The sequence below is a fragment of the Perca flavescens genome, chromosome 9 (assembly GCF_004354835.1).
Source record: "Perca flavescens isolate YP-PL-M2 chromosome 9, PFLA_1.0, whole genome shotgun sequence".
NCBI classification, from domain to species: Eukaryota; Metazoa; Chordata; class Actinopteri; order Perciformes; family Percidae; genus Perca; species Perca flavescens.
Window position 1 is genome coordinate 17,513,580 of NC_041339.1, and position 16,002 is coordinate 17,529,581.

General features: G+C 41.2%; 1 protein-coding gene across 3 annotated transcripts in view; it reads right to left on the reverse strand.

Moving 5' to 3' along the window:
• agbl4 (AGBL carboxypeptidase 4) overlaps positions 1-16,002 on the reverse strand; it is a 449,873-nt gene that overhangs the window by 174,522 nt on the left and 259,349 nt on the right. For all 3 annotated transcript variants that reach the window (XM_028588571.1, XM_028588573.1, XM_028588572.1), the window contains one exon: positions 6,748-6,842. In XM_028588571.1, coding sequence (XP_028444372.1) covers positions 6,748-6,842 — 95 coding nt within the window. The remainder of the gene's footprint in view (positions 1-6,747; positions 6,843-16,002) is intronic.

Genomic DNA, 16,002 nt, shown 5'->3' on the forward strand with positions numbered 1-16,002 from the left:
CTAAATATTAATGTGAATTGCTTGCAATATAAGTCAACAACTACATAGGGAATTTATGCATTTCAATACATCGTGTTTTAATACTAAAAAAGCAAGTCAAGCGTTGTATCATACCACTGAGACTCTTGTTGTAGCAAATAATTTGTGTTATCACATTCTGAAGACACTATATAGTAGTTGTGATTTGTCTTGCTGCATCATACAGTATCTGTGGGGAGGATGCCAGGATATTCATACTTACATTTCCTTGGTGTATACTTCTTCGTGTGTGGCAGTATGCATGTGTGTCTGTGTGTGTGATTCAGGTCAGGGGATATGGTGGTACTAGTAAAAGCCAGGATGGGGACTGCAAGTGTTCTCAAACAGCAAACCGGGGGTCGCTTGATGTTTTTATGCAGCAAGTCCGTTTGGAAATGAATCGTTAGTCTCGGTGTTATTGCTCAAATTACCCGAGCCGGTCCTTGTCCTGTTTGCCCTTAATTAACAAGCGTTCAATTCCCCTATTAATTAGCACCAGCTATTAGCTATTTTACATCACTCTTCATTTGTCGACAATTAAAAGGTCTATTATTAAAAGGCACGCCACACGGTTAATTGGGCAAGTGGCTTAGCAGCAGGAGGAAGGAGGGAGGGAAGAGGACAGTGCAGACTCACTGAATGTAGGGAGGAGTCAGAGAGGTCCGCTGTAGTTCTCGCACAACCTTTACAGTCTGTCTGTCTTCAATTTGCTGCCTGACACTCTGTCCTCAAGAGAGAGACCATCTCTCTTACTACTGTCACACACTTACTGCATTTGGACCCAGGCGGCACGGCTCAGCAGTACGGAGGTTAGGGAATGGGGTGTGTGTGGTACTGACAAGTGCAATTTCCGTCATACTACAGGAACTACTGTATACATCCCTTGTGCTGCAGCATTGTTTTGGTCTCTTTCTGTAATTGTGTTTGTGTTTAAATGTAATCAGAATCAGAACCTCTTTACAATATAAATACCACAACACAAAGGTTTGTATCAGAATCGAAATTTAGGAGTAATTTTTGTCTGTGCGTTACGTTCAGCAACACATTTAACTGAAGCTGAAGGTCTGATAATATAGGTGAAATCCAATAATTACGCAATAACACTTAAAGCATGGACAGAAAGAAGAAATACCAGGGTAACAGGGCACAATGTAGAGAATAAGTAAAGATGGGAGGACAAACAAGCAGGAAGAGAGTTTTCAGGAGGAAACACTGTAAAGACAGACAAAGGTGAGCAAGGAGAGACATCAGAGTAGTGGAGGTATCCTTTATCTCCCCTCACCCTGCCTCACCTCTCCTCACCCCTCGCCCTCTGCCAGGGCTTAACAAGTGGCAGGGGATGCAGGCAGGCCAGAGCCTGTGCTGAATGACAGAACAATTACTGCTAACACGCACCAAGATGGAGAGGCAGACATCTCCAAATAGAATTTCACTATGACATTGCATCACACGCTTACAGGAAGGATTTTGGTAGAAAAGCAAAATTACCCTGACTGATTGACTGACTGACTGACTGACTGACTGACTGACCGTCTGACTGACTGTCTGACAGACTTGTAGCTGAGCACAACTGCTTGGAAAGCACTCTGTTTTTTTGTTGCCTCCCATGAAAAAAGGAGGAATAAGCATTTACCCTTGATAAAGGTTGGCTGGTTCTAACTTTAGAAGCAATGTTTGGCAACCCCTTTCCTCCAACTCTGACTGTTCATCTGTTAACTCAGTTAGAGGTGTAGCTATTTTTATCGACACACCTACTGACTGACGAAGAAGTGAAAAGTTAATTAAAAGAGACACCACACATCAGAACATTTCCAATGTATCATACATCACAGATCTAACTGGCTAGAAATTATGTAGAGACGTGTGTTTTAGCTTGGGAGGTGAGTCGTCTTTTATTTAGATACAAGCTTACACAATATAAACATCGGGCAAAAATGTCAATGAGGAAGTTGCTGGAAAGTCACTTAATTGCATTATGGTCTTCATGTTGCACAGATAAGAAGGTTTGTTGTTATGAAACAATTGATAAATCGATTAGTTGATCAACAGAAACTTAATGGGCAAATATTTTAATAATTATTTCTGTAATTTTTTAAATCAAAATCACCAAATTATCTCTGGTTTCAGGTTTATGAATGTGAGCATTTTGCTGCTTTTCTCTATTTAATGTAACTGCAATCTGAACATCTTAGGGTTTCGGACAAAGCAAGACATTTAAAGATGTCATGTCGGGCTCTGGGAACTTGTGATGGATATTTTGTTCACTGTTATTCATAGACTGAACAACAGACTAATTTAGATAATTACATTCACGTTAATTGATAATGAAAATATTAGTTATTTGTCACCCTAATGGTACTGAAAAACATCTTCTGGTGTCATTCTGTGCCTTCTCCTCCAACTCCTAGGAAGCATCTGTTGGTTGATGCAGTCAGTCTCATGCAGCCATCCTGGCTATTACCATCCCCCCCTCCTCCCCACTCCACCCCTGGCATTCTGGCCTCCAACAGCTGCATTACACCACGCTCTCTGACTTTCTAATTAGCTTATCTCGAAAGATAAGGATACTGGGCAATTCTTTGCTCTAGCAGTCTAACAACCAGCAGGCCGCGGGGAGAGTGGTTGGCACCTTGTGTTACCAAGGGGGCTGTTGTCTTCGACAGACTAGTTCAAGAAAATATGCTTTACTTTTTTTCTCTGTCTCATAAACAGTCTCAGTCCTTTTCTCAATTTCTTGGAATTTTTTCACTTTGAACTTTATAAGGCAAAAACCAATCTTGAGAGCCAATTTAATTTCAAACATTTAATATTTTTTTGTAATTCACGGTTTGCAAGATGAAACAGGTTTGCTTTTATTCAGCAGCTTCTCAACTACACAGATATAGCTATATGAGGCTTTTAATTTGAAGTCCAGAAACTTATGTATTGTTATTAAGCTTTCTTTTTATGACATTCACAATACAAAACACACTTTTTAGGAGTCTATGTGCTTACAGAATAAAGTCCATTGTTAAAAGGGTGATAGAATGATTATATAGGGTATTTTACACTGTTCCTTAAGGTCTCTTAATGGGGTATGTAACATTGGTTGGGCTTGAAAATTGCCCAAATATGGTATGCTCATGAATATTCAGAATGAGCTGCGCGCTGATTGGTTTGAGCAAACTACATAGAAACACATGGGAGACTCAACAGCAGGTCTCATATTTCAGACACTGCAAAGTTATACATTGTTTGTCAGGCTATTTCGTTATTAAATTCACTTCTGAGACTTTTTTAAGCGAGAAATCAACTATATAAAGCTCAAATATGGGCCGTTTTACGAAAATTGATGGCCAATTGCAAATTTGGTAAGACTGTGTGTTGGATTTCAGCGCCGGTGCTGCCTCGCTGCCTTGCTGCCTCGCCGCCTGGCCTGCCTTCCTTCACAGACCCTGGCCTGCTATGAGGTACTTGGAGCTCCATCACGACTGGCAGCCCACGGCACTCCATACCTGCGCAAAGTCACCGTCTTTTGGGCTAATGGACAACCAAATGCCGCTGCCCTGACAGAGCTCCAGGGCCTGCAACTCCCCTCTTACTGCTAGCTAAATGGCCCGTGTGTGAGAGTGAGAGTGCGGTCAGCGAGCTTGTTACACCAGCAATCTCTTACCACATGTTACACACATGTCAGGCCGGGGTCTGTGAAGGAAGGCAGACCAGGCAGCGAGGCAGCTAGGCAGAAGACTACCTGATCTCAGGTCAGTTGTGTAGCCTATGTAAATGTTGGGGCGTGACTGTTCTCTTAATACACCCATGGGCGTGACAAAGGTACAGGTCTTGGGAGGTTGACGTCAACTTCCAGCTTTGTTGAGATTCGCCCGTTTTCAGCGGCAGTTTCAAAATATGAGATTTTCATAGTAAAGGGGTGTCAGCGGGATTTTGAGCTTCTATGTACGTCCTATTTACCCACCGAACTGTCGTTATTCAACTATGACAGAATAAAATCGGTTTTGCATTCTATCACCCCTTTAATCTGTCACACATTTCAAAAGCCATGTAGTCCTTTTTAATTAGTTTATCCATCATTCATTATTTATCAAACATGTAACCTGTAGCTGTGTTTAAATACCACATGATACGATAAAGCCGGGATTCTGTCAGCTCTGATGTCTCCTGGCTGAAAGTAATGGAGTGTTGGATGGAAAGAAAAAGGGATGGAGGAAGGAATAGAGGATAGATCCTTCCACCTGTAGCAGTGAACGTCCTGCAGGACTTTAATCTGCCAGTTGTCTCTCACTGAGACACCCAGCTAAGCCAAGGCCAGCCAAGCCCTGCAGCCTCCAGCACCAAACGATGCTGGGGCCCCAGGACATAAGGCACCTGCATGGGGAGATAAAGGCTTCAACTCCTGGGCTAATACTGACAATTCTTTTGATAAATACAGACGTGGGGTGGTGGGTGGTGGGGGAGCAATCTTTTCCCGCTCACCCCCTCTCATTCTCTCCTCCCTGTCTACCTGTCTCAGTAATCTCTCTTTCTTGTACTTTGTGTTTTTTCTTCCTCCACCCTCTCTCTGTCTGTTTCTCTGCAACTCTACCATTTTCTATCTCTCCCTCTCTCAGTAGCTTCTTTATCCTGTCCTGTGTGAGTTTGGATCAGACAGGCGAAGCTCTCTACGCTCTGCCTTTTTATTTATTCCATATCTGTAACTGTCAAAAAGAAGATTGCTACTTTAGGAGCTGTCTGTGCTGTGTTGTGCTCATGGAAAGTCAAATAGAGGAGGTTGTGTTAAAAGCATCTTGACCACTTTGTGGGGACACAAACAATGTCAGCTGTGGTCTTCCAAGACCCAGACGTTTGAAAATGGCTCTAAAAGTGCATGACACATGATGCCTTTTAGATGGCAGAGTGCTGAGAGTAGCGGTTAAAACAGTATTAGCCTGGGGAGGTAATTGGAGTCGGGCCTCAGCAACATTACCTCCTGCTGTGCCTGTCACTTAAATACCTATTTATGAGAGCTTATTGAAACATAAACATGGCCAGGGTTGCATCATTAGCAAATTATGAAAAGCTTTGGGACCTAAATGACCCAACAAGGCTGCTGCTCAGATTAACACCTCAGACATTCAAGATTATGTCAAATGAGGAGTCGAGTCAATTCAGAAAGTGGGACAATAATTACCTGGCACAAGAAAGGAATATAACAATGTTTTATAAACAACATACTACACACTAATCTGGATCAACGGAAATTTCCAGGATAAAGCCTGACATCCGGCACATGACGCCAGGCTTTGTCCCTCACCTCCCACTCTCTATGTGTCGCAGCTCTTAAAATCCCTTTGATACGGGAAACAACAACAAACTTCGAGCTAGCAAACCACACACTGAAAATAGCAACTTTTTGAGAAAAATTTGGATCGTGCAATAAGGCAATAATGCTTGGTTCTTTCGCTAAATGCTTGTAAAGACTTACAAAGATTATATGTACGGCATTTATTATCTAACTGGGATGTTTTGGGACCAATCGACTGGATTGCTGTGGTTGAAGTACACATGGCGATAAACTGGTAAGAGAAAATAAGGTTTAACCATGTATCCAGTTCATTTAAATAGCTCATGTTACTGTATTGTGTGAAAAGTTAACTTTATTTAATATTTTATCTGGCGTTTTCTTTTGCGAAGCGAATGTTCCAAAACAGGTTCCTTTCCGAGACTATTTTGCAAAGCCACCATTTCTGTGTCCAGAGCTTAGCACCGCCCAAGACGATTGTGATTGGTTTAAAGAAATGCAAACAACCCAGAGCATTATTTTCTCCTATCCTAGAATGTGTCTGTGGTGTAGTCAAAGCTTACTCCACAGCACTGTGGAGATAAGTCTGGCAATGCGAGACTTTCTACACAGAAACTTAACTGAGTGTAATTACACCAATTTTAAAGCGAGTACTTGACTTTCACTGTATTTCACTGTAAATAAATGGTTGGCAGGCTAGCACCATGAAAATGCCATTTCTTCACAAGCACAAGAAAAATTCTGAGTTGTTGCAACTACACCATAAGGAGTCAAAATGGAGAGAGCGAGGCAGATGAGCTGGGCTGCATCATGTTGTACTGTGCTGTATCGGCGACAGCAGTTCATCTTTCCTGTCTACGGTGTCGTGCCCATTGTCTATTCCCATTAGCCTGTGATCGGCATGCTACGGTATGGTCGGTGCAAGCGCTAGGCTAGCAGACGGCTCAGGGTGGCAGATGCCTGGCTTTTCTGTGGATGCCCTCCATCAACTGATGACAGATGTCAGGGCTCCTCTTGGACGGCAACACTTCATCATGCTACCCTGTTCCCCTTCCTCGCCCCACTGGATTTACCAGCCTGCTTGGCAGACGCTGCGTCCAACCTCACTGCACCAGCTCTGTGCCCTCCTGCCACACCTATTTATTCACACACACACACCACACACACACACACACACACACACTCTGCATCCATCAGTCAAGCGTTATTACATCAGACAGCCGTCATACTGGCAACCAATGGATCACATGCTAATGCGCTCAGATGCATCCACTCTGGAAATCTAAAGTATCAGTCTTTAGGGGTGTGTGTGTGTGTGTGTGTGTGTACTTTTGGGCAGAGAAGAAAACTTGTTGAAAGACTTTAAATAGTCCGTTTTATTTTAAAAATGAAATTGCATTAAAGTGCAAAGCATTCCCCTGGAATTGGTGCTAATGTTGTTATTGCAAACTTACCATTTTGGCCTGCTGGTGGACTTGACTACGGGAGACATGCCATCTCTGTACAGGCTCTTGGTCTTGGAGAAGTTGACCACATTGAAAATGACTCTCTGAAAGACAGTGAAAAACATAGAAGCCTCACCATTAAAACCACCAAAAATGAGTTTTTTTACACTAGTAGTACTTTGGAGCAACGTTTATATGAGCATTTTTGTTTGTAATGTGTAAAGAAATGCAGAATTGCGTCAACAAAGCCAGTGGAGAAAGAAGGCCGTGAGCTAGCAAACTTATGTAAACGTTTAAAAATTTCCAACAATTCTGCTTTGCTAATACTTAATGAGGAAGAAAAGGCATGAAATAAGTTTGTCAGGCCTCAAGGCTACACAGAATGCCTAAAGGTGAGTAACATTCAATGTTACTTTGAAAACAGGGCACCTTTAATATTTCGTCATATTAGTTAGAATCCAGTGAAATGTGGAAAAAAAAACTTTTGAAGCAATAAAAAAGCATAACCTGATACTGAAACTGACAGTGGCGAAACACAGAAAGGCTTATGCAGCGTACACATGAGTAGAAAGCCGTAAATTGACTCATTCATTATGATAATTTTCTTCCAGTGTGACATATGAGTGGCTTTAAACTATAAACCAACAAACTGCGGAAGAAGCTCAGAGAGAGGTAAAAGTTGCCACTACCACAATACATTACACCGACAAAACACAAAATCACCACACATTAACATTACAGTGAGGAGATAAAGTGGCTTTAATGTCCTGCAGATGATCCCATGTTGCAGTTACAAAGTTCCCGATAAAATGCAGCAGCTCCGAGGAGTGCCAGCCTCTAATCTGGGAGGACATTACAGTTCTCCCCAGAGGGATGCTGCCTGGCCCAAAACATTAAGCTTTGCCTGCAGCGCAGAGAACAGCCATGGTGTCTGCCTTTCCACCTCCTCCGGACCAAGGACTTTCTTCTTGAGCTCAAATATTGTAGAACAGCCCTTCCTCACTCCCACCTCCAGCATGCATGATAAGGATCAGGAGGAGTGGGGAAATGTGGAGAGAGAAATGGATAAATACACTTTTTAAAAAGTCAAATGAATGGCAATGGTAATACTGCGGTGAGGTAAATGAATCCTATTGATGGGGCATATCAAATTACCAACTAAGTCCAGGTGGTGGAAGTTAACTGGGTGCTACTGAAATCCTATTACAGACTCCCCACCCGCCTCTCCCTCCTTTTCTTTCTCCTTCCCCTCCCCCCCATCCATTTCTCCCTTTTTCTCCTGCCTAGCATCAGAGGAATGGGGATTGCGGATTGTGGCAAGCTGATTCAGACTTAGGTAAAATGACATCTAACTGATGTTGAGACTGGCAGCAGGCTCCTGTAGCAGGGAGATAAGACCATTGCTGCTGGCATTTCAATTACACTTTACTGCCCCGCACATCTGTTGCGAGAGCTACTTTTCAGCCTTTTCCCCTCAGGCAAATGCAGCCTTACTCTGACTCCACTGGTTTTCTTTGACTGCACAGCCTCCTCCTTCATTCTTTATCCACAACAAATTCAGATTGTCTTCCTCCTTAGCTTCACTCTACCCACTGTTTGTAATCTATTTGTTCGGCCTGTTTAACTCAGAGGGAGCTGAGGCTGGACAGATGACAAAGACACCGGGCCGGCGAAGAAAAAGAAGGCTGAATTGCAGGCAGAATGATACACAATACAAGGGCAGGAGACAATTAAGCAGAGGAAAAAGGTGCTGCAGCTTGTAGAGACATACAGCAGGGACAGACACAAAGAGACAGAAGATAATTACACAACAGTGACAGGAAGTTACTGAGAGGTAAAGAAAATAAACTGGGCTCTACTGGCTCAGCGGACAGATGTGGAGGACACAGACAGGTGGGCTGGTAGGTCGGGGGCAGGCACGCGGCATGTAGAAGTCTCAGTCTCTCTCTGTGCCTTTCTAATTTTATTGAAGCCAAACAGATTAAAAGAAAATCTGTTCGCCCTGTGACTCAACATCAGATCACAAAGCCAGTCTTTAACCTAAAAGACAAGAGGAACTTTGAGAAGCTTAAAAGCAAAGTAGGAAAACCCTGGACAATTTACTAAAAAGCACCAGACCTGCATGGAAAGATGTGTGAATCACTTTCAAGATACAAGACTGTTGTATTATTCCTTTAGAGTAGCATCTGTTATGTAGTGTAGTAGGTTCATTCAGTGTCTCTTTTTCCAACAGGAGCTTCTTCTCAGCTTTCTATACAGAAGTTATTAGAATTGTTGATTGGTAAAACATCCTCCGCTTCACTCAAACAACAATTCTGCAGTTGGGTTTGCTTGAAACCCTGAAAATAAGAAGAGGTGCAAGTGCAAAGAATGATGGCCTTAAAGTATGCATAGATTTGGGCTGTGAAACATTGGTTTTCATAATATGTCCCCAAAAGTCACTGAAGTACAGACAAATTAAACATTCAGAAATGTGTATGCGAGTGTTCATATGGTTGTATAGTGCTTACGCGGCTGAAGTTACACAGGTTTAAGAGGACCAGTGCAATTTTGATATTCGTTTTTGCATGAAATTGTACTTGCGTTTCCATCTGCTAAGACCACCTCTTATCACAAATGCAAAGCCACAAAGATCCATTTTTGTGGCTTTGGTTGACAGGAGCTTCAACATCACCAAAACCCTTTCATGTATGTTAAGTTTTGCCTCTTTGATTTTGATTCACTCTTTTTTTTTTTAAATCAAGTCCAGATTAAATGCACTCCAAAATACAACTTTAAATGTGGTTACAACATAGTCTGTTCTTAGTAAGAATAATTTGTCAAATTATAATGAATGAACTACGGAAAGCATAAGTTAAACTATTTGTGGTTGCGAGCATACTTGACCAACAAACTTGATTATTATTATCTCTCTCTCTCTCTCTCTTTCACACGCATGCATGCACGCACGCACGCACGCAAACACACACAATTAGAATCAAACAAACTGTTGTGGGGCCAATTCTCTAGATCGTTAGAATTTACGCACAACCAGGACCAATTTAGAACACTTGTGTGTGCATGTGTGTTTGTGTGCATGTGTCTGCAAATGTGTGCTGCCCTGGAAGATTTAATTAGGCTGGGAGCAGTTAGAAGAGATTAACATCCATGCTGTCTGAGCTGTCATGTCGACGGAGCGTGTCAAAGCCCTCCGCCGTCCCCATCACTGCTGAATTACAGACTGGAACAGGTGTCTCGGCGGTGTCACAACACACACACACTACACGGATGACAATAGGCGTCCTTTAATATTGCATCCAAACTATTACATTTCTGAAAATGATTGACAAACTTCTTTGGCTGACAGAGTTACAACGTGCAAAACTCAAATGAACCTTAATGGTGCAATAAGTAAGATTTCCACTCTCTCGCAGCAGCAAATAACTTTAACGTATCTGCAGGGACTTAATGAGGTAGTTCATCAAAACCAATGACTCAAGGAAAACGTTCCAAAAAATTCCAAAAACTACTAATACAACTTAAAAGTAGTCCTTTTCTAAAGTAACATATACAAACACAGAGTCACATAGATGTGTGCTGTGAGTGTGAGCTGTGCATGTTTTAGGTGACAGTCTAATTTCTTACTCCAACCTCTTTGCTAACCTTTAAACAGATTAGCCAGCCAGCCACAGTGTTTGGCACAAAAATAGCCTTGCCGGTGCCGCCTTAAGGATAGGATTGTGTTTAGGACCAAACACTGTCTTTTGATCTCCATCGATCCAGCCTGTGGCCAGATAGCATCGCTTCCTGGAAGAAGCCTGGATAAATTATTAAAGAAACCATTCTAAATGTGTAGTCAAAGACCTCTGCAGAGAGAATGAGCACTTTGTCCTTTTGATAGTGATGGCTGAGCAGACTTTAGTATGAATAATCTGAAACATAATAATGATGTCTCCAGAATGTGAAAGCTGTTACTGGGAACATTAAGTTCTGAAACTACACTAATTAAACACTTGTAGGTTTGTTAACTATAGTTATTGACATATATTCAAATGGAACTTAAGAGTTTGAATTTATTATACATTCAGGAATAAGTGTTTCTTCATAATGGAAACTATAAGCCTGTTTTGCTGTTAACATGATTAACAGGTATGTGCCTTCTGAATTGTTAACAACTCATGCTGAAATGCTCTTATGACAACACGTGTTGTTAAAGTACTGGTACTGTATAGAAGCCGAAACTGAAATTACCTGTCATAGAATTACATTATTACACACAATTGATATACATATCAAGATGTAAGAGCAGATCATAATGGAAACAGCATGTGTATGTCGTTACTGTAGGTGGCCTACAGCTTAGAGAGATTGTCCTATCATAGTTTGGCAAGACTCCATTGTGCTAATGGCTCTCTGTGCAAGCAACAGAAACTGAAACCCCAGACTCAGGTAAGAGCAAAAATGTGATTATTTTTTTTTACTTTAAAATCAGTTCATCATGGAAACATTATTATTCCCACTATTATAACACTGCACTGCCCAGTGGTCTAAACAACAATGTAGTTGAAACATATCGTCCCATCGCGTGTCAGGTGAGGTTTCCTGTTCTCATCACCAAACTGTGGTTCACTGAATCACCTTGGCCACAGTGTGATTTCCTTATAGCAAAACACAAGCGAGCAGAGCAGATCTGTGAGCCCTGAGACAGGCTTCAGAGACAGGCAGGCTGATAGCTGCTGGCAGCTCTGCCTGTTCCTCTCTTGTTGTCTTTGATCAGTCTGATCACTGACGCACAGCATGCCAACTACCCACAGTACTGGGGACTACCTGACACCGCCAGGAGCACAATACACACACACATCCAGAGTCCAACACATGTGCACGAACACACATACACACACAAATTGTACAGTACCCATAATTACTGTAATGGAGAATGAAACACAGACACAATTAATAAAGGCAGAATGGTTAAACAAAGCATCAATGTGAGACACATTACAGTGATTTATGATGGCTTTGACTCAGTTTTCACGACAGAGTTTTAATGTGTAAAACAAAAAATAAAATGTTAGTCTCCTAATTTTCTGCTTAAATCTCATAGCATATAAAATGGCAACAAGTGTATCACACAAAGTAATGTATTTTGCATCAAGGTTCAGATCATCAGAACAATTGTTGCAATTTAAAAAAAAAGGGTCATAATTAAATGATACTGTCAAACAATACTGATTCTCATATTGTATGCAATGGGCATTATACAGTATATTGAACTGTGAGAGGATTTGTAATGTACAGCCAATGGGTTAATGTGAAATGATGTACAAATCCTATAGTGGTGAAGTGATGACTAATTATGTAGTGTTACTCCTCAGCTGGGCAATGTCTAAGTAAAGAGACATGTTTGCAAACAGATGTTGAACTAATGTAGTGATCTGTATGGCTTATAATAAAGACCTGCTAGGGCTGCACATACATCCATAATCAAGTATTCTACACATTCTTTTTAACAATCAATTCGGTAAGAATATGATTATATGATATACATTTTTTAAAGGTGCCACACAAAACCATTTTTTTACTTGCATTTTTTGAAATATGTTAGGTCCATATGTGTTTGTGTTAAATGGTGAATGTGAAAATGAACTGCTACTTCCTCTGTCAGCTCTAGCCACTGAACAGAAATAAGCAGAGAAATCAAGCCAATTACAAAAGCTGGTCAGTCTGACATCATATTGCCTGAGCTCATTTCTATTCATGAGCTCGCCCTGTTGGGCTGGGTAAAGGATTCTGACAGCCAGGCTCTCATTGGCTAGCTGTTAGCCAATCAGATTCAAACAGCTTAGCTTGTTGAATATTAATGAAAACTGGCAGAAATCGAGCTGAGTCTTCCTGTAGGCTTTCTGTACCACGCTAGAATGGCTTGAAACAAGGTAACCAAGACATTTTTTCCACAAAAAATTTTACAGAGTCCATGGTAGAACTTCAGACGTTACCACAAAGTAATGAAGTAAGTGTGGCAGGGCACCTTTAAAGAGTAAGAAAAAAATGTTTTTGAGAGGAGAAGGAATTAAAGCAACACATAGCATACTAAAAGTATATCAAGAATGTGGTTTAAGCCTTCCTGATTGCAGCAACATGTTTAAATGGTAAATTGTGCCAGAGTTGGTATATGTCACAGCTGTTCAACTGTACTGGCATAACATTCTGCAAGTTACATGAACAGCATGACATTGTGTTCCACTGACAGATATCACTTCCTGGCAGGTGCCATTTGGAACTGCAATGTCACTGGCAGATTCCGATCCTCATGGGCAGCTGTCATTTAGTTAATGCCTTTGTGGTATCTAAGCTAGTGGAATAGCCTTAGCTAGACACTATTTGGAGAACTACTGTTTATCACAACCTGGGTTTTGTTTTAATAGCTAGTGTCATTGGTTATGATATGGTTATGGGGCTTACCTGGTTAAATAAATGTTAAAAAATAAAAAATAGAACTAATTGTTCTCACCTAACTGCTGAAATCTCCGACCATGGTGACATCACTTTAAATAGACCCAACGAGGCAACAAACATGGCAGACAGGTTGTAAACAAACACTAATTATTTGGAAGACAAAACGGAGGCAAGCGGTAAGTTACAACCAAACTGTCTACTGTAAGCATCAGCTTCAACATTGACTCATCATACTTGCCGTTGTTGTGCCACTCACGGTTTACATTATGGGCATGCTTACTTTTAGTGTTACCTCCAAATAAAGTGGTTTTGATAATCAGGCAAAATTGTCATCTTGTTGGCAACTTTTCCCCCACTGTATAAAAAATCAAGACATTTACAAAGGTTTGGGGGCCCTTTTAAAAACAGTAGTTAGTGCATAAAGTTGCTGTTTTTAATGTAAAATGATCCCAGATTAAAATGCATACACTAATCACCACCTGGTGCCAGCATGAGAAAATAAAAAAATATTCTGTACTATTATTCTATTATCAGCTGGACAAATAATATGGGTTGAAATCAAATTTACATGAAATGCTACCGGTTGTTTATTTTAGCACTCATTGAAAAAGCAGGAAGCCTTTCAGAGGGTTTGGGGGGACTCCCCAGGGGGGCATTATGGTGAAGGCCTGCTCAAGCAGGGCAGCTCAGCTGTTGCTATAAGCTCCTGTAAAGCCTGGTGACAGTGGGGGAAGGTCACAGGCGTGCAATAGGTGGGGACACCTGAACAGTATGACAGGGGAAGGGACAACCTGAGGCCCTATGGGACAGGATGGAGGTCGCAGTCTCATGTGTGTAGGGTGGGACACGTGTGTGTGTGTGTGAGTGTGTGTGTGTGTGTGTGGGAGGGAGACAGGAGTACATGCAAGACTTTGAGCTAAGTCTGCTATACATAACCTGACCATTCACAAAGTCACATACTGACAATGTCAACCAGTACAACTAAATGCAAACATTGTCACTTACACCCCCCCCCTACCTCCCCACCTTTTTTTTCTCTTCAGTGTGATGTTGTTGATGACATGTTTAGATCCCCAATGACCAATGTCAACTTAAGGTGTTGACACAAGGACGAGGAGAATGGGACCCTTTAAACACATTACAGGTACACAAACACAGAGACAGACACTGACCCCACTCTGCTTCAAGTCACACACACCTGAAGGTAAACTGACAAAACAACACAGTAATATTCCTACAGTAGATTTGGTTTGTTTGTACTTAGTCTGAGATGCCCCGTGGAAAAGTGAGCTAATATGCGGGGGAAGTTGTGAGATACCTAGCTATTGATCCTGGGGGCCACAAGTCCCAGCAGCAGCCTTTTAAATGTCAGCTTTTAATTTCCTTCTCCCTTTTTCAGTGAAAAAGATTTATTCAAAGCAGTGCTGTTCCAAGAGATATCAGATAGCACAGTGACAGTCTTTTAAAGAGCTTTTGTTTGGTTTAGGCATTCATGGCTTTTTGTATCAGACTCTTTTATTCAACCAGACGAGGAGGAAGTTTCTGTATTGGGCACTGAGTTGAAAGGCAATCTCTCCCTTCCATTGTAAGGCGATGTACAACTGGAACTTCTTTAATTAGGGCTTCTCTCACATTGAGTGACAGCAATGGCCAAAACCCTCCAGACACTGATGGAGGTCACACAAAACCACAGATGCACAGACACATACAAGCACACAAACACACACCAGAATTGTTAAACATTAACCTTTTGTATTATGGAAGAATATTTAACAGCTCACACAATAAACTAGCTGTAAAAGTGCAGGGATAAACATTAGTTTACCTCTACAGAGATCTTGTATCGCCTTCATTTAATTACCAAGCCACATGCTACAGAAATAATGGCGACACTATAATAAGATCACATGTTAATGTTGTGATTTGATAATAAGCGTCCTTGTGTGTGTTTTTGTCTGCAGTGTGTCCTTTTTTTGAGTCGATATATTTAGAATGTGTCATGGTCAGATCGCTACAAACTGTCAGATGTATAGGGGCTCTAGTATGTCTAGCATATTAATTGACTGGGTGTTTGGAAAGCTCCTTGGCAATAACTCCCTATGTTCTTTAAACATGCATTCCTTGTATTACCACCCTGCCCACATTTACCTTCACAGCCATGAACAAATAAGTATGGAACATCCCATTTATCCACAATAACACAGTATGTGTTATTCTACACTTATTCACTCTTTTATCGTGTCACTTAGAAATCTATAATAAAAAGGAATGGCAGAGATGTCCTGATTAAGTTATTTTGGTTTTAAGTATTGGGAATCTGCCGATACTGAGTCTGATGCAATACTTATATTTACCTAAATGTTCTGACACATAGAAATAACGGCTGTGGTCTACTAAATCTGATACACCTTATTTTTCAGGGTCAGCTAATACAGTACACTTTCAAAATGATTAAGTTTAAATTACCGATATGATATAAATAAAAGTGGAAGAACATTACTCCAGAGAATGGAATTAATTTTGGTCTGTTGTTACTCACGCTAGAACATTAATGAGCAACAGCTGATTTGACCTACCAGCGGTTTATTATTTGCGAAAGCGACAGTCAGAGTCAGCACTGACTGAAAACGAGAATGAAAAGCTGCTACCTGAATGTTGTGTGTACCTTACTTTGCTAATACGAAAGAAGGAGGATAGATAACTCATTTGCTAGCATCAGAGTTTAGCGACTTTGTGTATTTCGACAACTTGGACGTCAGGACTAAATAGTCCCAAATCATTTTTCACATTCGTACACTCTGCTTGCACGCTAGAGCAAAGGTGAGCAGC